The 27,164-nt window shown below is 42.2% G+C and overlaps 1 protein-coding gene and 1 long non-coding RNA gene across 2 annotated transcripts; one reads left to right on the top strand and one right to left on the bottom strand.

The window, feature by feature from the left end:
* Positions 1-120: 120 nt before the first annotated feature.
* LOC120436335 (interferon-induced protein with tetratricopeptide repeats 1-like) lies at positions 121-27,164 on the top strand. The gene is made up of 11 exons (XM_039607203.1): positions 121-226; positions 2,231-2,410; positions 3,110-3,299; positions 3,373-3,564; positions 3,731-3,958; positions 6,001-6,142; positions 6,212-6,338; positions 6,411-6,555; positions 7,999-8,046; positions 24,804-24,851; positions 26,096-27,164. The coding sequence occupies exons 1-11, from the start codon at positions 222-224 to the stop codon at positions 26,216-26,218; spliced, it is 1,428 nt and encodes a 475-aa protein (XP_039463137.1). The 5' UTR covers positions 121-221; the 3' UTR covers positions 26,219-27,164.
* On the bottom strand, positions 25,335-26,058 carry LOC120436349. Its single transcript, XR_005610338.1, has 2 exons — positions 25,893-26,058; positions 25,335-25,472 (listed from the first exon to the last, which is right to left on the bottom strand). It is a non-coding gene; the product is annotated as an uncharacterized LOC120436349 (long non-coding RNA).

Raw genomic sequence — 27,164 nt, 5'->3', positions numbered from 1 at the left:
CGAGAGGACAGGAGAGGAGAGGATGAGCGATCTGAGCCATCAGCAGATGAATTCTCCCTTTTACCTGTTTTCAGCGAGGCCCTGAAGGCACCACGAGAATAGGTAGGTGTGTGTGGTTTGTGTGACAAAGGTGACAGCTTCACAGATCGGTCCACGAACTCTTCGTGTTCAGTCATCAGTTTGCTGTGTCTAAGGAGGAGGAGGTCTCTGTTTGCTCCAACATGAGGTCAGTTTGCCAAACCTCTGATCAATAATCGATCATTTATCAAAAAGTGAACCACCTGATGGACTTTAAATGCAGCAGTAGTTTAGCTTGCTTGGCGCTCAGGTGCACGCAGAGAGATACAAAGTAACACAGTCTGTCTACCTGTGCATGTAACAGGGGACTGATATCAGAGGAAGAGGAGAAAGTGGAGATTAACAAATTATAAACCTTGTATGTGAAAATAATAACTTGTGCTGCAGCAATCAAATATTTTAGTAATCAAATATTCTATCAGTTATTTAATTGATAAATCAAATAACAAATACTTTTGTCTTATTAATGAGTAATAAATATTTATAATAAACATTTAAAAGAGAAAAACAAAAATGTGTTTTTATAATGAGCTGCTCGTTGGTTTCATATTTTTGAAATGTTAATGTTTGATTAACGGATATATGACATCACTGTTTTTACAGCCACAATAATATGGTCTGTTATCACACACACACACACGCACACACACACACACACACAGAGAGAGCGAGACATTTACATTATATGTGCTGTTTACAGATAATGTTCTGATCAGTATTGATCATAGTTAACTATCAGTAAATTCACACATGAATCAAGCTGCTATTATTGTTCAAAAGTATAATGATGAGTTAGAGACGCCCATCGTTATCTTCTCAAACTCAGACATGAATAAAAAGGTTGATGATGGATCATTTATGTCTTCACACACAAAATCTAAACATTAGAATAAACATTCTCACTACTCAGACTACATGTCTCTGCTAATCTATTGATCAGACTTTTGATTAAGATTAAATTTGATCTACTTACTACACTAATCTCTGGTTTAGCACTCTGACCATCCACACATTTTTAACACATAAGGCTGAGTGTCAAGCTCAGCCGTGACAGATGCAAGAAGCCTTTCACTTCATGAGGGTCTCACAGTGATTTATTAGAAAATATTCCAAGTCTCTCTGCATATTGGGCCAAAAGAAACCTTAATCAGGTTTATCCTTTCTTTGCCTAATTAGCCTTTTTTTTTAATCAGCTCAACTATAAAAGTGGACGTACACTTCTGAGAGGATGAGGCGACTCCCTTGTTACTTGTCAAAGGTTGCACTAAATCTTTAACCTCAGGACTCTCACCCTTCAGTTCTTGTGCAGTCGACCCTTTATTTGTTGTTTCATGATCATGCATAGAGAGTCTGTTCAGTGACTGAACAGTGTCAAGCAAACAATCTCAGTTCCTGGAGAGAAATGCATGGCACTGCACTAAGGAGTGCACAGAGTGCTGCACACTTAGTGCTGCTTGGAATGCACTTCATTCATTCTACTACCAGCCTAAACTTCCCAACCTTCAACATCACTGCAATGTTGAGATTTGTATCATGTGCACATCGATCCTTGGGTATCAAAATCCACACAATTAAGCCCAGTTTGCTCACAACTACCTAGCATGTACGCACAAGTCCATGTTCCTGCTGGCCTTCTTCAGTGCTCACCTCTTCAACAATATTAATTCCAGATCATGAGCACTGGTAACTGAAAAACATGGGCAACTCATGCATCTTACATCAATAACTAGACATTTTAACACTGGAATGTGCTCAAATGAGTTAAACGAGAACAAATTGTGTGGTCTCATATCCAAAAAATATTTTACAGAACAATATCAAAAATATTCCACAAGTACAAACCTGTGTATCACAACAATAGCTCTCCCCTAACACAAACTCCGTGTTTGTGTCTAACTCCATATCTAAGGTTTCTTCTGGTTCCTCAGTGTGAGATTCAAACCACATCACTGATTTCACTGATTGATTGATCACACAAACTGAATTTTCTCAAGGACAGGAGCTGGGAGGTCTGGGTGAGCTGACATGTGCTGGTCGTAGAAACAGGATCCTCAGGTGTGTCAGAGCACTGAGTGAGCCTGACACACCAGTCCAGGTTTGATGCTCTCACTCTGATGGTCCTCACAGCTTTTTCTTTGTGACTCTCTTACAGTGAAGATAGCAGCGCTCTGCTCAGCAGGCTGCAGCAGTTGCAGTGTCACTTCACCTGGGATCTGGACGTGCTGGACGTGGACCTGGAAACCCTGAGCACCCGACTACAGATTGACATAGATTTTCATCAGAGTCAGCATGAGGGAGAGAGTTGCACCTACAGCCTCTTGGCTTATTTCAGGTACAGTTTCTGTAGCTGTCTTATGAAAGAAAAGCTAAAGTGGATTTATTCTGCTCATTCAAATCTCAACATTTTTATTTCTGGGACTCTGCTACAGAAGAGAAGAGCTAACATTAGCCAGACTTAGCAGCAGGATTTATACTTGAATGATAGAGAGATTGTTTTGTTTTCAGGATCAGATCCAACCCTGAGCTGTCTTTCTTCTGCTAATGTTACCTACCAGCAGTGTTCCTGCTGCTAACACAAATGAATTTAATTTCACATTCCAATATTTTGTCGGGAGTAGATATGGCTGCTCATGTTCAACTCACTTCATAAGTTAACAACATGAATGAGCCATCACCAGATTTATCCAGCATAGCAAAGCTACAGCTAGAAGAAAAACATCAGCTTGCTTTAAGTTTACCTCATTATTTCAACCTTAATACAAACATGTAATATGAAGAGAAACATTATTGGAGTATTGGACTAAAGTTTCTGATTCTTTAAGAATCTTGATATAATCTGTTTCCTGAAGCTTGTTTGGACTCTTGTTTTTCTGGTGGAAATGCAGTAATTATCTAACCCTGGAGTCATGAACCTCAGATAAAAACCTTAATGAATCATTAACAAGTGTTAGTTGAACTCTCAGGTCAGTTTCTTGTCAGGTGTTGTAAACACCAGCTGTGGAACATCTGTTGATGACCTGTTGGTCCTCAGGCATCTTCAGGATCAACAAGAGGAAGCGCTGTCACTTTTAAACCAATCAGAGAAGACCATCAGGAAGAGTTATGGTGATGAGAGTGAGAAGCGGCTGATTGTGACGTATGGAGACATGGCCTGGCTGAAATATCATCATGAAGACTTTGCACAGTCACAAAGCTACTGTCAGAGAGTCGAGGACATACTGGTATGTACACCAATCAGATCAAACCTTATGATCACTGCTGTTGAACCTCTGACGCTTCCTTCTCCCTCTGCAGGTGAAGTATGCCACTGGTTCATCAGGAAGTTTCCTTCCAGAGGTGTACGGGGAACAAGCCTGGACCTATTTCAAGGTGTCGAGGTCTTTTCTCTCAGACGCCATCGACTGTTTTCGTAAAGCACTTGAGGTACAGCGTCATGACACCGAGTGGAATGCCGGCTACGCCATCGCTCTCTTTTGCAAAGAACAGGTCAGTTTTATGATAAGAATGAAGAGTATTTGGATATTTCTCTAGACAGCACCAAATGATAAACTTAAGGCTCCTTCAGTGTCAGTATGATTTTTAGAAGTTTCAATGACTAATTTTTTTTATTCAAGCGAAATAAACTGCAGACTAACCAGTTTCTCATCTGCAGTGGTTTGCAGAAAACAAACAGGAAGATGGGGAATCCCAGGCCACCAAACAGCTTCGCTTTGCATTGGAGATCAGCCCAAATAACGCTGCTCTGCAGTCTATGCTGGCTGTGAAGCTGGTGACCTATAAGAAATACGAAGAGGCTGATGATCTGGTGATGAAAGCACAAAAAAATGATCCTGACAACCCTCATGTCATTCGCCACTCAGGAAATTACTTACTTAATCGGGTAAGTCTGCAACCTTGGTCTAATTAATTCTTACTTCTGCTTACTGGGTCTTGGGCCCAGTAGCAGTAGACTAAACCAAAGTCAAGAAATCCATCTGTAGAGACTCATCCTCAGTTGTCTTCCATTTTCTTTGTTAAAGCCATCTTACAATATTTATAGTATGTCAAGGCACCTGCAGTATTTTACTTAGAAATTAATTCATTGTTAACAACTTGGTGACAGTGGGGAGAAGAGACCACCAACAGAAAACCGTCCTTTATGCCACTGGCTTCTGGTTTTACATATAAAAAACGCAGTAACTGAAGGCACATTCAACATCCACTTTAAGACATCCTCAACCATAAAAGCCCTTATAGAGTATCATCAACAGCAGCCAGGTCAACAATGTTTGGTGTTACTTCATCTTGGAACCTTGAGAGGTTTTAGATTGCCTCTGAGAGCGCTGAACATGCTGGTTGGCTTCAGAATTTGACCTTCCTTTTTTTCCCTATTTAATAATCCTGAACTCTCTTTTTATATACCGAAAACAGCTTGAATGTTTTTGCTCTCCTCAATCATTTTGACTGATTCAGGGATAGTAAAAACCAGCCATGAAAAGGTGGACTGAGTTGTTTAACTGCCTCAATAACCTCACGCCCGGTGATGGACAAATTGTTCCCCTCGTCCCCCAGACTCTGTTTCCTGTACTGAAGGTGTGTCAGTTGGATTAAGGAGCTCCTCAAAGTATTACTTCCACTACCCAACAATATCCTCAGTCGAAGCCAGCAGTGCTCTGCTACACTATACACAGTGCAGGTAGAGCACTGCTTTCCATTTTGAGTAGTCTGATGGGCAGGGTGGGACTCAATTAAAAAAATTAATCTAACTAATTAGAGGCTTTGAACTTAATTAATCTTGATTAATCACATTTAATCACACAAGAAAATTTGCCCCAAATTTAAAGACTTTTAGTGAGCTGGGGTCTATCACACCAGGCAAGACCCCAGGTGCAGTCTGTGTAAAGATGCCCCTGAGACAATCCAGCACATAACAGCAGGGTGCAAGATGCTAGCAGGCAAGGCATACATGGAACGCCATAACCAAGTGGCCGGCATGGTATACAGAAACATCTGTGCTGAATATGGCCTGGAAGTCCTGATATCAAATGGGAGACATCCCCTAGGGTGGTGGAGAATGACCGAGCTAAGATCCTGTGGGACTTCCAGATACAGACGGACAAAATGGTGGTGGCTAACCAACCAGACATAGTGATGGTGGACAAACAGAAGAAGACGGCTGTAGTGATCGATGTAGCGGTTCCGAATGACAGCAATATCAGGAAGAAGGAACACGAGAAGCTGGAGAAATACCAAGGGCTCAGAGAAGAGCTCGAGAGGATGTGGAGGATGAAGGTGACGGTGGTCCCAGTGGTAATCGGAGCACTTGGTCCGGTGACTCCCAAGCTAGGCGAGTGGCTCCAGCAGATCCCGGGAACAACATCGGAGATCTCTGTCCAGAAGAGCGCAGTCCTGGGAACAGCTAAGATACTGCGCAGGACCCTCAAGCTCCCAGGCCTCTGGTAGAGGACCCGAGCTGCATTTTGCACCATCTGTAAACCTCTAAAACCTTTCTTTGGTAGCCCAGAAAGGAGAGCGTTACAATAATCAATACGTGAAGACACAAATGCATGGAGACAGACCTCTGCAGTGTTGCTTGATAAATGATGTCTGATTTTGGGTATGTTCCTTAAATGATAAAAGGCAGTCTTTGTTGTCTCTTTTACATGGGACTCAAAGGACACCACCATGTAGAACCACACGCCCAAGTTTTTAACCTTGACATAGTCATCAATTTTCAAGATGAAATTTCGGGACAAGTATGGCTTTGGAACAAAGATTCTAAAGGACAAGGTGGAGTTATTGGACTCTAGCAAGTTTAACAAGTTCATTTATACCAGTGACATCACATCACTCCACCAACAAACGCCTCAGTGGCTTCAAGCGTAGGCTTAGCCTCTCTCCTTATATATTTGTATCTGACTGGTGTTTTTAAATCTGTTCCAGAATCGACTGGATGAGGCTATTGATGTGCTTAAGCAAGGCCTGAGAAGGGGCGATCAATTACCTTCCTTCAACTACCAGATGGCTATGTGTTACAAGCAGAAGAAAATTGCTGAAGAGCGCCGCGGGCCCTGCAGCAACACAGGTACACAGAAATATACTGCATGTTATCCTTTAATCAACACAACTCAAATCACCCTTTAATGCTCCACAGAAGAGGTGGGTAAGTGGAGGCGTTGCTGTATCAGTCACCTTGAAGAATCTGTGAAGATGAAACCATCCTTTGTCCGGGCGTGGGCTGAACTGGCACCGTTGTACGCAGAGGAAGGGGATTTGAGCAGGTACTTGTCTAAACAAAGATGCACGATTTCCTCCTTTGGCTGTAAATTCCTAAACATCTCGTTGTTTCTCAGGGCTGAGGAGACTTTCAAGCACTGCTTGGAGAAGTTACCAGAGTTGAAGGAGAAAAGGGTTTGTCAGATTATCCATCAGCACTACGGTGACTTTCTTCATTATCACAAAAAAAATGAGGCTCAAGCCATCGCTCACTATACCAAGGTAAGTTTCTAGGTGCCAGACTCTGATTGGTCCTCACTGACGAGGAAATGTATGAAAGTGTAAATTATACCAAAGTGAGGCAGCTGCATGTACAGTGTTAGACATGCAGCTGCCTCTTAATGTTCCATGGTTCATCTAAGGATGGACCGATCCAAAATACAGTATTGGTATCAGTGCGATGCTGACCTAAATTACTGGACCAGATATTGGGTAGAAATTAAAAATGTAACCCAATCCATCAAATATCACAAAAGCACCTCACAAAAGTTGTGACATGGTGTAACCCAGGTGGTCCCCTTATCATGTTGGAGCAGTTTGCGTCATGTGATAGAGCGGCTGTTGTGTACAAGACCTGTCGGTGGTCTGGAGTCACTTCACACTGAAAGCATTTGGAGCCTCGTTACGTGCTGACAAACCAGCATTTCATCTCCAAGCAAGCCATCCCAGAAAAATAAAGCAAGTGTGTAAGTTCATCTCTGAATGTTTGTAAAGCATTCCTACATTAAACTTATCAACCTAAATGTGAAGCTGGGACATCTGTCATTGGTAAGTCTGACCGTACAATGGATAGACTCGAGTTTTACTTTGAAAAGAACTGTGTTGCAGGCTAAACAGTTCTGTGGTTCGAAAGAAAAACAACAACAACAAAACAATGAAAACACTTTTTTTCATACGTGTTAAGTTTTGTATAGAAATTGCACAAAATTCAATCTCAGGTTAAATGTGATAGAAACAGCTCACACTGACATCCATCTTGATAAAAGATGAGAGTCATGAAGCCGTGTTTGCATTGATTTGTACTGCTTTCCACTCTGGATGTCTATTTATGTTCAACTTTAAGTATAAAAGGGTCCATTCTACAACCTCTTTTATTTTTTTAAGTTGTTGAATTATTTTGTGCTGATATTGCACTTCTTTTTTTTCAGAACCAAAGATTTGTTGAAATCTACATAAAATTGCATTTTAAATTACTTTTCAATATTACTTTAAATACTTTAAAAATCTGCTAAAAGTTTAAGTAAAAGATCAGTATTGCTGAACTGAAGTATTTTGGGTGCAGTGGGGTTTTTGCATCCAAGTACAATAGAACAACTTTAGTGTTTTGGCTTTTTAAACATGAGTATGAACTTATACAAAATGCAGCAAATATTAAAAAAAACAAACAATTTTATTGATTATAAAATAGACAATATCGGATTCATATCGGTATCAGCAGATTTTCAAATTTATGATATCGGTATCAGACTTAAAACAAGAGGTATCGTGCCATCTCTAGTTTCAACCCAAGAAGAACAATGAAAGAAGATAAACTAACAGGCCTTGTTTGGAGGGTGGAGGTGTCGGGGCAGTAATGTGAAACATTTCAACACTCACATCTACCACATGAACTTAGTATGGATGGATTTATCTTCATGATAGTTTTCTGCTCTTTTCTCTCTGCAGGGGCTGCTGATACCACTGAAAAAATATGAGTGGAGACAGTGTGCTAAGGTGAGCACTAGAGACATAACAAAGGTTATGTGTTATATAAACTCAGTGTTGTTACTAACTCATGGGGTGTGAGCAAAACCTCATATCAAACCTCGCTTGATTTAAATGATTTGTTCAATAGCACCTACTTGTGCACCTGAGGACTGTTTTCAACTTCATATTTGAAAAATACTGGTGACTGCCAGTGGTACTGTCTTTCACTAGGTCATGTGAGGAGATGTAGCATCAGTCCCACTTTGGATGGTGCACCTGTCATTTCTAAAAATCTTGTAAAATTGTAAAACATCGTTTTGTTTTGTTTTGTTTTAAATTAAAGCATAAAGGCCATAATGTTTTCTCCCACTGAAAACGTTACGTCCAGATGAACAGAATCTACTTCTTTGGAACAGAAATTAATATTTCGTTGTTATGTATGTTTGCACTGATTGCCGATCACGCTTCAACTGAGTCGTCCTCGGTCAGAAGGAATGGCACTCCACAGTGATGTAGTTCAAGTAACTTTAATAAGGAGGTGGCAGATGACATCAACAGGATGTACAAGCGTCGGTGGGGAGGCGATTGCATTACTGTATTCAAAAATGCAGGTGAAGGGGTGTGAGTGTGTATATGAGTGTGTGGTCATCTGTCAACAGAAAGAACAAACATTTGTATTAACCCCTATGAATAGCAGGGTACCGCTTATACAGCACTGTGGGTTTCCAGCATAAGGTTATATGATCCGCCCTAACCTCGTGGCCACTAGATGGCACCCTAAGACCATAAATGAATTTCTAGCTGGTATATACATTAGCAAACAGGATCTCTACAGATTACAACGATTCAGATAATAAACACAGTAAATAGTTACATCCACCTCCAACCACAATGCTTGACCGTAGGTCGTATATTAAATGAGATATCAGCTGCAACCAAGGCTGCCTGTAGTAGGCCAACAACGTAGCTTAGCGATAGCAACGGGACTAGCTTCTTACGTAGCAAATTACACAGAGCAGATTACACAGATAAAGTCAAACAATCATCACTCTCATCTTATAATACTCACATGATAAGCACGCACACAGGGTTAACACACACAGGAATGCAAGGAAAAACGTTAATCCTCCGACACCTCCAACACACCTCTCATCTGTGCAGAACTGCGCTGAACACGTTCCCAACCGGAAGTACAGATACCGAGGTGCATCATGGGTAACATAGTCTAAACAGTTAAAGTGACCAAGCGGACTTTTAACAGCCGCCCCTGTATTTGTATGGAAATACACACATGCTAAAGTCCTTCTATTTTGAAACAGTATCATCTGAGTCCTCAGGAACTTTGGGAAGTTCCACCAGCTTAGTTACCAGGCGAACATAGATACTGTCTTTAACCTTGACTCGGCAGCTCGAACAATGCCATCAGTCCCTGGAAAAACTTGGGAAATGGTACCCACAGGCCAAAGGCCTCTAGGCAGATTAGCGTCCACAATCATAACAGCTTGTCCCACGGCCATGTTGTCAGTGGACTTCCTCCATTTCTGTCGGAGTTGCAGTCCTGGGAGGTAGTTCTGTATGAACCGCTTCCAGAAGTGGTCGCTGATGACCTGACTGTGTCTCCATCGTCTGGTTGAAAGAGTGCCTGAGGGGCCGTAAACTGCCTGGGGCAGTGCTGAATCATGCCGCCCCATCAAGAGAAGATTTGGTGTGATGGGATCTGGGTCAGCTATGTCAGCTGATGCATAGCCGAGTGGTTTTGAGTTCAAAATGCCCTCAATCTCTATGAGGGCTGTGAGTAGGACTTCTTCGGCCACAACTTGGTCCTTCAGGACTACTTGCAGAGCTGACTTCACTGCTCTGATTTCCCTTTCCCAGGCTCCTCCGAAATGAGGAGAGTGTGGGGATTGAAGCAGAAGTTGATAGTCTGCTTGGCTAGCTGCTGCTTGAGGTCAGGCTCCATGTTTTCAAAGCGCCGTTTGGAGTTCTCTGTGACCACCTCTGAAATTGGTCCCTCGATCAGACCACATCTCGTATGGCTTTCCTCGGCGATGCGATAAATCGGGCGTAATGACATAAGGAAGGAATCGGTGTCAAGACTAGGGAGGAGATCGAGGTGCACGCATCTGGTTGTAAGACACTTGTAGATAATTCCCCAGCATTTCTCTCTTCTCGACCTATCTTTATAGGTACGGCCCAAAACAGTCTCGCCCGTTGACCAGAGCGGGGGCTTATAGAGTCTCAGCCGTGATGAAGGTAAGTCAGCCATTTGGGTGTAGAAGGTGAGGCGCGCCATCTCCTACAGTCCACACACTGGTGCTGGTGTTTCTTAATGGCTTGAGCGTCCTCTGAGAATCCAATAGGTGCGCCCGTATTTCCATAAACAGCCTCTCTGCACCTGGATGAAGGAGCTGGTCATCATAAGTTTTTATGATGAGCTTCGTCAGGGATGTTCAGCTGCTAATACGATGGGATGAATACTGTCTGGATCTAAGTCTGCGGCTCGACGGAGGCGGCCTCCAACTCTGATGAGACCGGTAAGACTGTCATATTCAGGGGACAGCACGCTAAGGCGGCTGTCCGAGCGGACTGGGTGACTGATCTGGAGGGCTTTGGCCTCCTCTGGGAAGCTGTCAGTCTGAGCCGAGCGAAGCAGCATGGTCTTGGTTTCTAGTTGCTCCGCTGCTGTAATAGAGTGTCGGCTGCCCGTGTAGGGTCCGGTATGTAGCAGCAATCAGCTCATCTAGTGTGGCATACTGTGTTGGATCCGGTAAGGTCGGGGATACAGAAGCGTGCCCACAGAATGCAGTCTTCCTGAGCTCTGCCTCACTGCATGCCGGGAACTCTATTGGCAACTTAGGCCAAGTGTCAGCAGTTTGTGACAGGAAGGGTGGACCATGTGACCAACGATTGGGGACTGTTAGGTCGGCGAGATGTTTCCCTCTGGTGATGTCATCAGCGGGATTGAGGTCAGAGGTCACATACTGCCACTGTTCAGGTGATGTCAGCTCCTGTATTTCACAGATTCTAGTCCCCACAAATACCTTATAGCGACAGGAACTAGACTGGATCCACTGCAGCACCGTCGTAGAATCTGTCCACAGGTAGATCGACTGCAGGAGGATGGTGAGCTCTGTCTGGAGTACTTTGGCCAATTGGGCTCCTGTGAGTGCTGCGCAAAGCTCCAACCGGGGCATTGACACCTGTTTGCGTGGGGCCACTCTGGGCGAGCCATCAGGAATGATGTGGCGATGGGCAGTTGTTGCTCGATTACCGAAGATAAGCCACAGCCCCATAAGCCTTTTCTGATGCGTCGCAGAATATATGAGCCTCATATGTCGCATTGCTGGAGTTGTGAGGAGGAGCGTAGCAGCGGGGAATGGTGACGTGCTGGAGGTGTGACAGTTCACCTTCCCACTCAAGCCAGGACTGAAGTAGATTCTGTTAAGGTTCAAAAATATAGGGAAGGAAACACAGGAGGAATGCAAGTAACCACACTGGTCCAAAAGGTAAAGACGATGATTTTAATGAAATGACACGCGTGGGAGAATGAGCGGACTCTGTAAGCAGACAGCCCCACAATCTCATCCTCCTAACATCAAAATACAGTTTTATATGCATCAGAGTATATTTAGTGACGCCCCTCATTGCGTCATCACATACATCAACTTCAAAACCACAAATGTTCTATTCGACAACTTAAGGCACAATTAAAAGTACACTGGCTTCCATCTTCTCCCGGTGGTTTCCGTAAGCCAGCTCAGCTCTCGCATCGTGCATCTACTGCTTCATCAGTCAACTCTCACCTACACCCTAACAGTGTGTGTGTGTGTGTCTCTCTCTGGCGTGCACAGAGTGTGCATCTGCTCTCTGCACCTTAGTTGACCTCACTTAGGCAACCAGGCTAAGGCCATCCTGTGTTGTGATGATCTTAACTTCTATGTAAAATGTATAAAACAAATATTTCAATCTACTACAACTACTTAAAACTTAATCAAAGCTTAATCAGACGTATAAATGCATAAAAGATGATAATAGCATCATCAAAACTCTGGTTTTGGTTTCACTTTTGCAAAACATGCTCTGCAGACGCATTTCCTGTCAGCCTGCAGTCCGCTTCTCCCCCACTGAAGACTATGTGTAAGAATATAAAAACATTCAGAAACCTTTAAATTATAGATTCAACTGATTATAACTGAACCTGTAATAAAGACTAATATAATACCAATATATTTTGAACATCTGAGTGCATCTATGAAAGCAACATCCCTATTAACATGAAATGTTAATGATGATTATAAAATAGCAGCAAATAATAGCAATAAAATATTTCTATTCCCCACACTCCCACTCTCGACCTCTGGACCACCAGAGGTCGCAATACATTTATGTTGGGTCACTCCTTGGCCCATTCAACTGCTTCCCTGTCCACCCCTGACGTCATGGACATTTAGGATCACTGTTCTTAGCTCTGACCCTCTCTTGGCATCCTGTGACTTAACAAATCAGACAACCTCATGTCATCTAGGTGGTCTTAGTTATAAAATGCCCGCTCCCACTTGAGAACACTTCATGCTTAAGTGGTCTCTGCTCCTCTTCTGGGTCCCACTCTAGTGGAACTCTGGCCACCTGCAAAGGAAACAAAACACTTTCTCCCTAGTACGGCTTCCCTGCCTTATGTCCCTCAGTTGTCTTCTTTATTCAAACCTAATGTTACTCAACCTAATGTTACTCAAAACATGAACCTAATTACGTATTTGGTTTTTGACTTTTATTTTCAAATCTTAATCAACCGTACTCAGCATTTGTAAAACTCTTCAAGCACTGCCTTTAAGAGAATCGAAGGAAGCACGTCTCTGCATGTGCTTCCTCTTTGCTCCTTATCTGATCATCAACATCCTATGCACAAAACTGTCACAGCTCTGGCCTAAAATCACCTTTCACAAGAAAAATCATCATAACCACTTATTCTACACAAGGATCAAAGAAAAACAACCATTTTACTCAGCTAAGTATAAACATATGATCATTAGCTCTAAATAACTTTCATCATAGCTAAAAGCTCCCTAGGAACAACTTCTGTGTGTTGACACTAACTTCATTGTAACACTCACAGTTCCTGTGTTATAACCTGTTTTAATATATCATTTTATTTCAGTTTACTACTCTTAATGTAATGGTACATTCTAATTATATTTTATCAGTCATTATATTTTATCAGTTTTAACCAAAATACATAAGCTTTTTCCCCCCTTGGACCTGGTTTAAAGCAAAAACTTGATCCCTTCAACAAGTATTTGTTATCCTGTAACTGCATTTTATATAAGAGGACTAATTTAGAACTGCATGTGTTATCTCCATATTTTACATGTCACCCAATTTAGTTACAAACGAAACTCCTATTCAGTTAAATGCTAAATGGATTTCAGGCCTTTTGCCTGGAATCAATACTGTCAGGTCTTAATGAGCTCTATATGTCTGTAAGCGTGTCCAATCCTTCAATAACTCAGGTCATTCTCACAGTAGATTGGCTAATCATGACGTTAACTAAAAGTCTGTGACCCTCAAGAGACGATTCTCTGAGCCACAACTCCGTTAAAGGCACAAAATGCAATGTGTATAAAAAATCCTTTCTACATATCTAATCTCCAATATTATTCATTTAAGTCAGCGAGACTTTCAACATCCTCATAAAAGCTCTCCTCTACCCTAGAAATAAATCTATTTACTATCTGTTTCTAAAGCCTACATTATGTCACTGTTACAACTTATCCTAAAAATCAAAAAGAAATCACACTTTTTCTACTCATAAAATCTTCACTATTTTCCCCAAAGCATATCCTTTATTCCCACAGTTTCCCCTTTAAGTTTTGTATACAACTTCTTATTAACACCAGCAATTTATCTTCTAAACAGAATTCAGTTCATTTTACTCCTTTCTTTAGAATTAACAATCTCTGCCTCCGTTTTACCATATCTAAATTATCAAACAACCCCAATCGTTATAAAATCATACTAAAACCCCTTTCAAATTAAACAAATTAAATCTTAAACCCCTCTCTTTTTGACACATCTCATGTGGCAAAAAACTCAAAATGCTCCACCCAAGCCTAACCACTTAAAAGGAAAAAAGGTTAGTCATTTCATTTCTCAGAACAGCTCAGCAATTGTCCTCTCCGGTATTTTGCTCCAGCCCTGAAAACCTGTGTTTAAGGAATAAGATCAATTTAATTATTATGTCAGATCTTCTCAAACTCGTTGCTCCATCGAACTCTGGATCCTTGGAATTTCCTGAAAACAAAACCTGTACTTTACATTTCATACTCTCCCTCTATGATCCAATCTGTGTCATGACAAAAACAAACTTAAACAAAACAGTTATTAATCATGTGTCACCTCAGTTCATGGTAACTTAAGTTACACCAAACAATGTTTCCCTTTTAGCATTTTATAATGTAATAACATAATCCAACCCCAGTAAATAATTTTCTCAAAGCACACATCAATATCCCAAAATCAGCATCCCCAGATTTAAGTCTCCCACTTGTCCTTTCATTTATTTCCCCCTTGGTCCCATCACTCACATTCACTCCCATGCATTCACACATGATATTTTTTGCTGATACTGCAGCCCTCCGCGCACGTCATCAGATGCTCCACATCAGCAAAATGAGCTCAATCATTTGTTGTTTTATTTCCTTTTCCTTTTCAGGAAAATAGTTCTCTATACTTTTGACTGGATTGAATCGATACAATCCATTTTTAGACAGAGACTTGCCGCCAATCAGTCTCTGATTGTAATCAATTATAATTCTGTAAAGCCCACCTGATTTTCGTACTTGGTAATTTTGTCAACGCCGTCCGTTCACTCTCTTCCAGGCCTGCTTAGAACAAAAATGAAAAAAGAGAGCTGATTATTAGCTCATCAAAGTACAAAACAAAATCACCTGACAGGTTTTTTCTCTAAGTGCACTGTTACAAAAACTATGGGCCCTTTTAGACATGTCCATGTTTATCAAAACTCCCTCTCTTGAAATAGAAACAACAGCCTCAAAAATCTAAAACAATCCTAAATTTCACCCATTCAACACACCGAAAACCTCGTCAAAAGATCAAAGACCGTTTTCATTCAGCACAAGATAAAAACCAATTTCAACAACGTATCATCCTTAAATTATAAATTTCCTGTCCAAATCTGCCCCTCTGAACAGACCTGACCACCGTAATCAAATATCCTGATACTTTACCATTATATATTTCTCCCAATACTCTTCAACAGCCACTGCTCTCTCTTGAACTGAACTGAAAGCCTCCGACACACACGCACACAGGAAGTGTCTTTGTCACTCACGCACTCCAGATAATTTGCATAAACCCACAGCTCAACAGCCAACTTAACAAGAGGAATACATGTTTAAACCTTATCACATTATTGAATTATTTTCATTTTCTTTCTATACTAATCACTTACTTTGATAAATCAGTGCAAGAGCACTCCTAAGTAATCACTTCTCTCTTGTTTTTTTTTTTTTTTCCATAACTCACTCCCTTGTCATACAGCTTCGTTTGAGTTATTCCACAACAACTCTATTTTATCCAAGTGTGTTTTAAGTGTATTTTCTTCAACATTCACACCATTTTAACCCTCATGAAATTAGCAGGCTGATTTAATTACGTATGTTTGTGTTCTTAGCCAGGTTTTAAATCATTATCTGTTCATTAATCTTCATGAGCTTGTCTCTGTAAGGTTAGTGCATTTTCTGTTTGTATGTGTGATTCTTATAAATGTTTCTTTATGATCTTTGTGATCTTGTAAATGTTTCTTTTCCAGTGTTCCAAACTCCTTTTGACAGGGTGTGTTTTCTCTCTCTGGTTCATCACTGGTCATTGTGAATGACATTTCCCCTTCGTCTGTGCCCAGTGGCCTTACCTGTTAAATCCCGTCTCCTCCAGTGACTCCAAGGTCACTCCGGGACTTAGGTTCGAGCAATCGTGACTGCGCCTTGCCTTAGGTTGTCCCAGGGTTTCGAGGTGGGATCTTACCCGTCATGGGCTGTCCAGCCTTCCATGCCCGCCTACTACAGGAGCCAACTGGGCAAGGGTGTTATCAGACCTAGGGGACACACTGGTTCTGGAAATTAAAGGAGTGTAAACTGCTTTCTTTATTAAACTTTCCAACCATAATTTCACATGTAACAGTTTGTGTACGTGCATTTTCAATTCATTAATGTAATTGTTAGTTCCTGTATTTATTTCTCTCGGTCTGTCTCTTTTCTAAAACCTGTAATTAATATAATTTTATTACTTTATTACTTTTTCTTAAAACATGCATTCGCTTCAGCTTCTTAGAATTTAACTCTGTCTATTTCTCTGGGTGCTCCCCTGACATCATCAGTCACACACACACACCTTCCTCTCACACACACTTTTAAATAGAGCTCTTTCAAACATCAGAACAACTAACACTTCTCCACGCACAGGACCATTCTTTAGGTCAGTTTTATAGCATCAGTCACACAATAATTTCTTAAGTGGGTTTTCCTAGTGTATATACTTATGTGTTTTTGAACTGAGAGAAAAAGAAACTCAACCTCTCATACCATCACTCATGCATTTCTTGAATTAAAAGCACTTTCAAACTTTAAAACATCCTATTTTACATCACAAAACTCCCTGTATGGGAACCATATTTCACCCCATTATTTCATACACACTTTTAAATGTTCTAACCTCTTTCAGACGCCATGAATCGTCTCACACACTGCCTTTTCTCTCACTCAGAGAACTCCTGCAGAGTCACTCAAATCAAATACTGACAGCATTCACACAGTTAAAATCACACAAAATACGCTTTCATACGAGTATTTTGGACATGCCTTCCATGATCAGAAAGAGCAAGTCAAAAGAAAAAAGAAAAAGAAAACTGAAACCTCTCATCGTCCTCACAGCTTCTCCCCACACACATAACTGAAAATAAACCACACCAACATTTATGGCTCACGAACTATACATCTATCAAAATTCAGTCATTTACTATACATCCACACTAATATATTCACACTGTATTCATACTCTCATAATGCAAAACCAGCCTCTTAATTACAGGCATTTAGCAATATTTGCAAACAATAGTTATGAAGCTCAATACTCTCGAAACCGAAAGCAACACTCTGCATGCGCGTCACCGCTCCTCATTTGCATTTACACACACCATCCGTGCACATCCGGCTGAGCATTGCTGACACAGAGACTAATCTTACTCATAGATCTCATATTTTATATTAAAGACGTCTTATTAATTACAACTGCACAGATTTCTTAGGCCTCTTAAAACACCTACCGAATTTCGACAAATTTAATAATAACCGCCCTGCGGAAAACTCCCTGAGTTTTTTGCGACCAATTTACCATTTATCGGTCCCGGACCGCGGCCTTATCTCTAGTGCCCTAACACAATTTATAAGCATGAACCAACCCAAACTCTGCCTGAAGCTCTATTTTTTGGGCATTTCACATCCCAGGCTTCCCCGAAGTTTTAAGTTAAAGTTACACGCCCGAAACCCGGTTTCTACTGACCAAAAAAGCGCAATGTACTATCCCGGACAGTAAAAAGTGATCCTTAAATCACTTAGCGTATTCTGGGATGCCCCGTCCCCCACAGATTGCCAAACTGGACTAACCCTATTCGTTGATAGGTCAGGGTCAAGCGTCCTTGACCAGGAGAGACCGTCACATCTGAGCCGTGCGCTTCCTAAGACTATCCCATAGTCCCGTCCTAAGATAATTTAATTACTTTGAAAACACCCCATAAAATCACACATGCAATTCTATTGATGCCCAAGCCCGGCTTTATATTCAATTAAGACTTAACTGTCACAAACTCTTCGCCAATAACCTATAACTCTAAATTCACTCTGCAGTCCAACTGCTTTAAATACACTTATTCTCTTTACTCTTTACTTATTTTCTCTTATTCTCTTTACTCTTTACTTATTTTCAACGTTTCATTATCTTTACTTCAACTTATACTTTAGTTCTCATGAGATTTTCACCAAAATCAAAACAGACATATACCAGTAATTTCAGTGAGTAGACTTTAATTTCTCATGTCCAATCTGGCACACTTAGAAATTCAACAGGTGGTGCCTACCTTTTATTATATGCCGGCTTGTCACTCACTTTGACCACTGACCAATGCCTGAGCGCCTGACGCCTCGGACCTTTCTCCGTCCTGTCTCACTTCCCCCCTCGGACGAAGCCCCCAAATGTTAAGGTTCAAAAATATAGGGAAGGAAACACAGGAGGAATGCAAGTAACCACACTGGTCCAAAAGGTAAAGACGATGATTTTAATGAAATGACACGCGTGGGAGAATGAGCGGACTCTGTAAGCAGACAGCCCCACAATCTCATCCTCCTAACATCAAAATACAGTTTTATATGCATCAGAGTATATTTAGTGACGCCCCTCATTGCGTCATCACATACATCAGCTTCAAAACCACAAATGTTCTATTCGACAACTTAAGGCACAATTAAAAGTACACTGGCTTCCATCTTCTCCCGGTGGTTTCCGTAAGCCAGCTCAGCTCTCGCATCGTGCATCTACTGCTTCATCAGTCAACTCTCACCTACACCCTAACAGTGTGTGTGTGTATGTCTCTGCGCGTGCACAGAGTGTGCATCTGCTCTCTGCACCTTAGTTGACCTCACTTAGGCAACCAGGCTAAGGCCATCCTGTGTTGTGATGATCTTAACTTCTATGTAAAATGTATAAAACAAATATTTCAATCTACTACAACTACTTAAAACTTAATCAAAGCTTAATCAGACGTATAAATGCATAAAAGATGATAATAGCATCATCAAAACTCTGGTTTTGGTTTCACTTTTGCAAAACATGCTCTGCAGACGCATTTCCTGTCAGCCTGCAGTCCGCTTCTCCCCCACTGAAGACTATGTGTAAGAATATAAAAACATTCAGAAACCTTTAAATTATAGATTCAACTGATTATAACTGAACCTGTAATAAAGACTAATATAATACCAATATATTTTGAACATCTGAGTGCATCTATGAAAGCAACATCCCTATTAACATGAAATGTTAATGATGATTATAAAATAGCAGCAAATAATAGCAATAAAATATTTCTATTCCCCACAATTCCCTTCGATGGGCTCATCCCACCCTCTCTCGGTGCTCCACAGGGCCTGTACAATCAGCTTGGCCCTTGTAGTATAGGGACAAATGTAACCTAGGGGGTCATACTGGGTAGCTAGTACCTTGTACACATTGCGCAGCGTGACCGTGGAGTAGGTTATAGGGCGGTGCTTATATCCCAGGACATCTGTCGGGCAGTGCCAGCTGAGTCCTAATGTTGACTCTTGTGGGTCGAGACTTTTGAAGTTCAGCCAAAGCTCGCAGCTCTCTGATCTAGCTGAAGCGGGCAGGTGAGCAACTACTTCGGGCACGTTGCTCGCCCACTGTCGTATCTCAAATCCTCCTTGAATAAGTAAATCTCTCATCCGGTCGATGAGCTGCTTTGCCTCTTCTGGGTTGGACAGGGACTGTAAACAGTTATCCACATAGAAGGCTGTGTGGACAGAGTCATGAGATGTCCCTGTGGGTGTCTTTGTGCTCCCTTGCATGTCTCTGTAGGGGCGAAAATAGCACAACAGGGGCTACATGTCGTTCGAAGGGCAAAACTCTCCACTCATATATCGTCTGGGGGCGGTCCGTTTCACAATCCCTCCACAGAAACCGTAGCAGAGGACAGTCCTCTGGGAGCAGCCGAATCTGATGAAATAGTGCTGGGCGATATATCGAGTTTTTTTAAAAATATCGATATATTTTCATACGAGATATAAGATGTGACAATATCGTTTATATCGATATAGTCTATGTTACGTTATAACTATACTTGTGGAGCCGTAAGTTTGCCTCTCTTCCGTCCATTTTTGTCTCTACGCTGCGTTACTGGGCCTTGTCTCTCCTTCAGTGAACAACTCCCCTCCTCCCCAAAGCTTCACCTGCAGACAACGACAAGATGAACACGGCAAATCTCCGTGTTACTGTGGATTGCCCCATGCTTGGGGCTGGACGGCGTCAATGTGTTAGAGAGCTAACCGCGCTAATGAGCTAACCACGCTAACGAGCTAACCACGCTAACGAGCTAACCACGCTAACGCCATGCACGGCCTGAAATCCTTTCATTCTCTCAAAAGTTGACCGCGCGCATTATGTATGAATTCTGGTTGTGCTTGATGACCGCGAACAGTTTTTCATGTGCTAGACGGCGCACAGCAATCTGTCAAAAAATGTTTCAGTACGACTTTGGTGAGCTACGGAGCTGCACCGCTTGATAGATTGTCGGAGCATTACGGCTACCGTAGTGGAGCCTCGCGGAGTGATCGTGCACTGTGCTTCAACGTAATATTACCGTATTTGTGTGTGTATAAGGACCATAAATGGCACCTGTGCAGAGACACGGTTAAGAGGATTTCAAATTGCAGGCTGTCAGTCATGCAGTAGAACTTGGGAGCAGCTGTGAAATCTGTCTCTTTGTTATTATGCTCAGCATCTTTTAGTTTACATTTTGACTGCACAATTGTGAGCTTTTTGTTATGCACAAAAACAACATTGTGTTCTTTTATTTATGGAGCATTATTATTTAATAAACGCTGATAATTTATTAGAGTAAATTCTTCATGTACATCTACGCTGTATGTTAATAAAAGTGCCTGTGTGACATCTAGGACACAGCTTTGACTAAACTCTCTTTTTGTTCTTACCTTATGGCTTAAAGAAAATAAATATCGAGATATATATCGTATATCGCCATCCAGCTAAAAAATATCGAGATATGAATTTTGGGTCATATCGCCCAGCTCTATGATGAAACATGGCTTTGATATCTCCACTCACGGCTACAGGGTGTTGGCGGAAGCGGAGCAATACCCCCAGCAGAGTGGGCCCCAAGGGAGGTCCTGGTAAGAGATAGTGGTTCAGGACGTTCCCCTGAAACTCAAACGAACAGTTGAAGACCACTCTAGCCTTATTGTTGTGATGTACCATGTGGTGGGGTACATACCATGACTCAGAAGAGCTATGTGTCTCATCTGGGCTCAGCTTAACAACATAACCAGAATCTACTAACCTGTGGATCTCCTGGTTGTATGTGAGGGTCAGATCAGGGTTCTTGGCCAGCTTACGTTCAGTAGATCTGAGGAGGCCTTTTACTGCTTCAGGAGGGACACACATGCGTGGAAAGTCTCTTCTTCTCAGCAGCGGAGTGGCGTATCTCTCGACACCATCTACTGGGACTCTGAGGGTCTTTGTTTCCAACATAGCTACTGCCTCTCTGTCCTCCTTCGACCGAGTGACCTCCTTCTCTGTCCTGTAGGGGGAAGCATCTAGTTGCCACAAACGCTTCACATCTTGATGCAGGGCCTCTGCAGGAGAAAGGCACATGTTCAGGCACTGCAGGTCCCCTCAGATGTAGGCATACTACTGGCCGGCCCTGGATGGCCCATCCGAGCTTGGTGCAGATGGCTACTGGCCTTTGGATGACCCCGAAGGACAGGACGGACGGGGTGATGAGATGAGCATTATCTGAGCCAATCAGCACCAAAGGTTGGACCTGGTTGAATCCTTCAATCTGGGCTTTCTGCAAGTGAAGATACTTCTTCTTCAGCTGGTCAGCTGGACATGACTGAGTAGCTAGACTCAGCTGCTCGGCTGTGAAGGCATGTGTTACTTTGTACCTCACTTTGGGCTTAGCCCTTGGTGACACCTGAAATGAGACAAAGCCTCCCTCCATCTGGATTACATCTCGACGGATAGTTCTTAGTGAGAGTGTTGCTCCCTCCTGTTCCAAACCTAGAGATTTAACTGCCGCAGGAAGCACAACAGTCTTCTCTGAGCCGTCATCAAGCACAGCAAATGTGTCCAGAGGTTTGCCACCATGATGTAGTTGAATTGGTACTACCTTAAGCATAACACGACCTGAGTGACTTGAATAGTCTAGGTAAACCATACTAGTACTCACAGTTAGTATGTTAGGGTCCCGCTTCTTGGCCTCAACCAGGTCATGGAGCACCGACAAATGCTGGTCACCACAGGTGCTGCACGGCTTCTTCAGAGTACACTGCTCTGGAGAATGTTTACGCCACAACGCCAGCATTTGGCCTTCTCGGTAATCCAGGTAGCCATAGCTTTGAGGTCTAGCCTTTTGAATCCATCACAGCCATTGAGATAATGCTCTGTCCCTTCACAGTATGGACAATAAGGTTTGAACTTCTGTCTCTTCTTAGGTTGGACTGTCGGATCTGGAGCTGTAGATTCTCCCTCTTGTTTTAGCTTGGCTTGGGCTGGATTTGGGCCGTAGTAGATGGACGCAGATTTGTTGTGTGGCTTGAGCCCTGCTGAGGCTTTGAGTAGGTTCTTCTCTGGACGTGGCCTGTCAGGGGGGCATTTGAGAGGCTTGTCTGGATAGCTGAAGGACTTGGGATTTCCGTTCCAGCCATTCTGAGAAGTCGTACATGTTGTACGTTTGGCTGCTGCCAGTGCGGATGATCCCCCGGGTGATACAGTACTCGATGAAGCTGTCTCTGTAGTTCAGGGGGAGCTTGGTAAGCAGTCTGTCCACATGTGAACCACAATGGAGCTCACTGGCTGCTACTTCATCCATGGTACTGAGAAGCCCGACCAGGCTGGACACAGACAGGGACAGGTCTTCAATAGCTTGAGAGTCTCCGGTTCTAATAGGGGGGCAGTTTAATATAGTGCTAAGCTCACTTTGGACTAACTGCCTTGGCTGTCCATACCTCTGCTCTAGCGCCCTCATTGCACTAGTGTAGGGAGTGCGGTTGTGAATGTAGCGCTTGGCTACCTGTAGGGCGCTGGGATGCTCTAGATGATCTAATAGGACCTGAAACTTGTAATCTTCTCCCAGATGAGAATGTGGCCCTAAGGTGCTGTCCAGCCCTTTCTTTAATAAGGCGAAGTCACTCTCTCTGCCCGACCTGAAGATCACCAGCTTAGGCTTTGGAATGCCATATGAAGACGCTACCATCATCTCCATCAGGTTTGGTAGAGGCGTTCCTGCTGGGTAAGTTGTGGCAACCTGTGGATTATGGTGTTCAGCAGAGGAAGATGATGAATAGTTACTTCCTGAGGGATAAGGAACATAGTATTTGCCAGCTGGATCATGCAAAGCTTCAGGATGCAGTATGTTGGGCACAGGGCAATGAGCTTCTGCCCACTGTGATGGCTGGGTCGCAAGTTCTGGTGGACGTGAAGGTTGGTAGGTAGGATCAGCAGGATGTGGTGGTTGCTGCAAGTACACAGGATTAGCTGGATGTCTGGCTTGGAAGACGGGAGCAGCGGGATGCGACGTCTGCTGCAGACTCACTGGGTCCACAGCCTGTGATAGCTGGTGTACTGAAAGATGAGCAGGTTGTAGTGGCTGATCAGCTGGGGATGCAGGATGTAATAGCTGCACTTGGTCTGGCCTGCTTATAAGGAGCTGATGTTCCGATCGCTGATATGAGAAGGGTTCAGCAGTGCATCGTTCAGGTCTCCTGAGTGGCGTCGATGCGGCTACATAAGTGGCAGGGTGCAGCACGGGCTGAGTGTGAAGGCGCACTACGAGGAGGTGATGGAGCGGATGTTTCCACTGGCGTCAGCATGTTCACAGGTGTTGTGGTGTCCTGCTCTGAGGGTATTACTGGCACAGTTACTGGCTCTGTGGTGTGATGTAACACCTCACTGCTAGGTTGTAGTGGTGCAACTTCTGTTATGGAGGAACTAGGTTGGAGTTGTTCTAACGCTCCTGTTTCTGGGGGGAGAGGACTGCCAGGTTTAGAAGCCTGCTCCAAACGCTCCACCCGCTTTAGTAATGTCCCACGAGTTTCCTCCATAGATACTTGCAATTGAGTCATGTGTTGGAGGACACTGTTCCAGACTGATTCCATCTTCTGCCATCTCTCCTCCTCTTCATTATCGGAGCTGCTTGAACTACTTGGAGCTCTAGATGGCTCGGATGGCTCAGTTAGGTTGTGCTCATAGTCCACCAGATGTCCCGGAAGTTTCTTCTCCCGCTTTGGACGGGGGCTAGCCGTGTTTGCATTGATTTGTACTGCTTTCCACTCTGGATGTCTATTTATGTTCAACTTTAAGTATAAAAGGGTCCATTCTACAACCTCTTTTATTTTTTTAAGTTGTTGAATTATTTTGTGCTGATATTGCACTTCTTTTTTTTCAGAACCAAAGATTTGTTGAAATCTACATAAAATTGCATTTTAAATTACTTTTCAATATTACTTTAAATACTTTAAAAATCTGCTAAAAGTTTAAGTAAAAAGATCAGTATTGCTGAACTGAAGTATTTTGGGTGCAGTGGGGGTTTTTTGCATCCAAGTACAATAGAACAGCTTTAGTGTTTTGGCTTTTTAAACATGAGTATGAACTTATACAAAATGCAGCAAATATTAAAAAAAACAAACAATTTTATTGATTATAAAATAGACAATATCGGATTCATATCGGTATCAGCAGATTTTCAAATTTATGATATCGGTATCAGACTTAAAACAAGAGGTATCGTGCCATCTCTAGTTTCAACCCAAGAAGAACAATGAAAGAAGATAAACTAACAGGCCTTGTTTGGAGGGTGGAGGTGTCGGGGCAGTAATGTGAAACATTTCAACACTCACATCTACCACATGAACTTAGTATGGATGGATTTATCTTCATGATAGTTTTCTGCTCTTTTCTCTCTGCAGGGGCTGCTGATACCACTGAAAAAATATGAGTGGAGACAGTGTGCTAAGGTGAGCACTAGAGACATAACAAAGGTTATGTGTTATATAAACTCAGTGTTGTTACTAACTCATGGGGTGTGAGCAAAACCTCATATCAAACCTCGCTTGATTTAAATGATTTGTTCAATAGCACCTACTTGTGCACCTGAGGACTGTTTTCAACTTCATATTTGAAAATACTGGTGACTGCCAGTGGTACTGTCTTTCACTAGGTCATGTGAGGAGATGTAGCATCAGTCCCACTTTGGATGGTGCACCTGTCATTTCTAAAAATCTTGTAAAATTGTAAAACATCGTTTTGTTTTGTTTTGTTTTAAATTAAAGCATAAAGGCCATAATGTTTTCTCCCACTGAAAACGTTACGTCCAGATGAACAGAATCTACTTCTTTGGAACAGAAATTAATATTTCGTTGTTATGTATGTTTGCACTGATTGCCGATCACGCTTCAACTGAGTCGTCCTCGGTCAGAAGGAATGGCACTCCACAGTGATGTAGTTCAAGTAACTTTAATAAGGAGGTGGCAGATGACATCAACAGGATGTACAGCGTCGGTGGGGAGGCGATTGCATTACTGTATTCAAAAATGCAGGTGAAGGGAGTGTGAGTGTGTATATGAGTGTGTGGTCATCTGTCAACAGAAAGAACAAACATTTGTATTAACCCCTATGAATAGCAGGGTACCGCTTATACAGCACTGTGGGTTTCCAGCATAAGGTTATATGATCCGCCCTAACCTCGTGGCCACTAGATGGCACCCTAAGACCATAAATGAATTTCTAGCTGGTATATACATTAGCAAACAGGATCTCTACAGATTACAACGATTCAGATAATAAACACAGTAAATAGTTACATCCACCTCCAACCACAATGCTTGACCGTAGGTCGTATATTAAATGAGATATCAGCTGCAACCAAGGCTGCCTGTAGTAGGCCAACAACGTAGCTTAGCGATAGCAACGGGACTAGCTTCTTACGTAGCAAATTACACAGAGCAGATTACACAGATAAAGTCAAACAATCATCACTCTCATCTTATAATACTCACATGATAAGCACACACACAGGAATGCAAGGAAAAACGTTAATCCTCCGACACCTCCAACACACCTCTCATCTGTGCAGAACTGCGCTGAACACGTTCCCAACCGGAAGTACAGATACCGAGGTGCATCATGGGTAACGTAGTCTAAACAGTTAAAGTGACCAAGCGGACTTTTAACATTCGTTGTTCCTTTATTTTTCCTGCAGAGACTGAAGCAGATCGCTGAGAGACGTCTGGCAAAGAATCCAGGTGATGGTGAAGCTCTCGCTCTGCTGGGTCAGGTGGCCAGAGCTGAGGGCGACAGCAAGGAAGCTGCTGAAGTTTTATGAAGAAGCTCTGAACTATGACAAGGACAATGAAGAGTACCTGTCTGCTCTGTGTGAGCTGCGCCTGGAGCTGCAGGGATCATCCTCTGATTAATCAGGATCAATGCAAAAACTGGTATAACTAACTCTTACAAGCTTACAAGGAGCCAAAAAGTATTTGTGATCTTGTTTAGAGAGTGATACACTCAGAGAGAGCAGGATGGAATTAATTTTTTACAATATGTATTTTATCTCTTAGCTTTTAAATCCTAAAATGAGTTATTTAATTGCATATTAAGTTAATCGATATCACCAAGACACTGAGATGATGCACTTGTGAATGCTTGTCGGTCCCTCTGTGTAGTACCGCGCCTCTCGCCTTATGGCAGCTGTGATAAACCCTGAACTGGAAAAGCAGAGGATGGAGGGACATTTAAATTAGTATTTCTTTCTTCTTTTGCAGTTTCATGTGATCAATGCTCAAATAAAGGTTGTTGTATATATGCTTTAATTCATGTAGTGTAAATGCTTTGTCTTGGTTTAATATAAAAAAATCCTTCAATAACATTCTTGCTCAGTTGCTCTTGTTTTAAGATATTTTCCCTTAAAGTGAGAAAGAAGTAGAGACATTTTGAGTTTATTTGACATAATTTCTGATGAATTCTCACTTCATTAAATGCAAGACGTTGGAAGTAATGATGTACAAATACTTAGTGTCACAGTGTTTATGCATATTAAACAGTGACATGTGTACTTCCATACTCTCTCACACAGTTTTCCTCCTACTGATTAAAAAATGCAGTAATCTGTATTTTCCCATGGTGCAACTTTGATATGTTTATATGATCACAGAACAAATTTCTGGGGAGTTTTGGATGATGTGTGGAGCTGTAAAGTTGTGGATTCTGCTGTGATTTTGAGCTACAGATTTAATTAAAAACATGTCAGTATAACAGACAGTGAGTTGTCT

This window comes from Oreochromis aureus, linkage group 3 (genome assembly GCF_013358895.1).
Source record: "Oreochromis aureus strain Israel breed Guangdong linkage group 3, ZZ_aureus, whole genome shotgun sequence".
In the NCBI taxonomy this organism is placed as follows: domain Eukaryota; kingdom Metazoa; phylum Chordata; class Actinopteri; order Cichliformes; family Cichlidae; genus Oreochromis; species Oreochromis aureus.
This window is presented reverse-complemented; position numbering and strand designations above follow the sequence as displayed.

Bases quoted from the DNA above. Each gene is read 5' to 3' on its own strand.
- LOC120436335 (XM_039607203.1), top strand. The intron at 3,300-3,372 runs GTATGTACACCA...CTCCCTCTGCAG, and splicing joins AGAGAGTCGAGGACATACTG to GTGAAGTATGCCACTGGTTC. The intron at 24,852-26,095 runs GTGAGCACTAGA...TTTTTCCTGCAG, and splicing joins AGTGGAGACAGTGTGCTAAG to AGACTGAAGCAGATCGCTGA.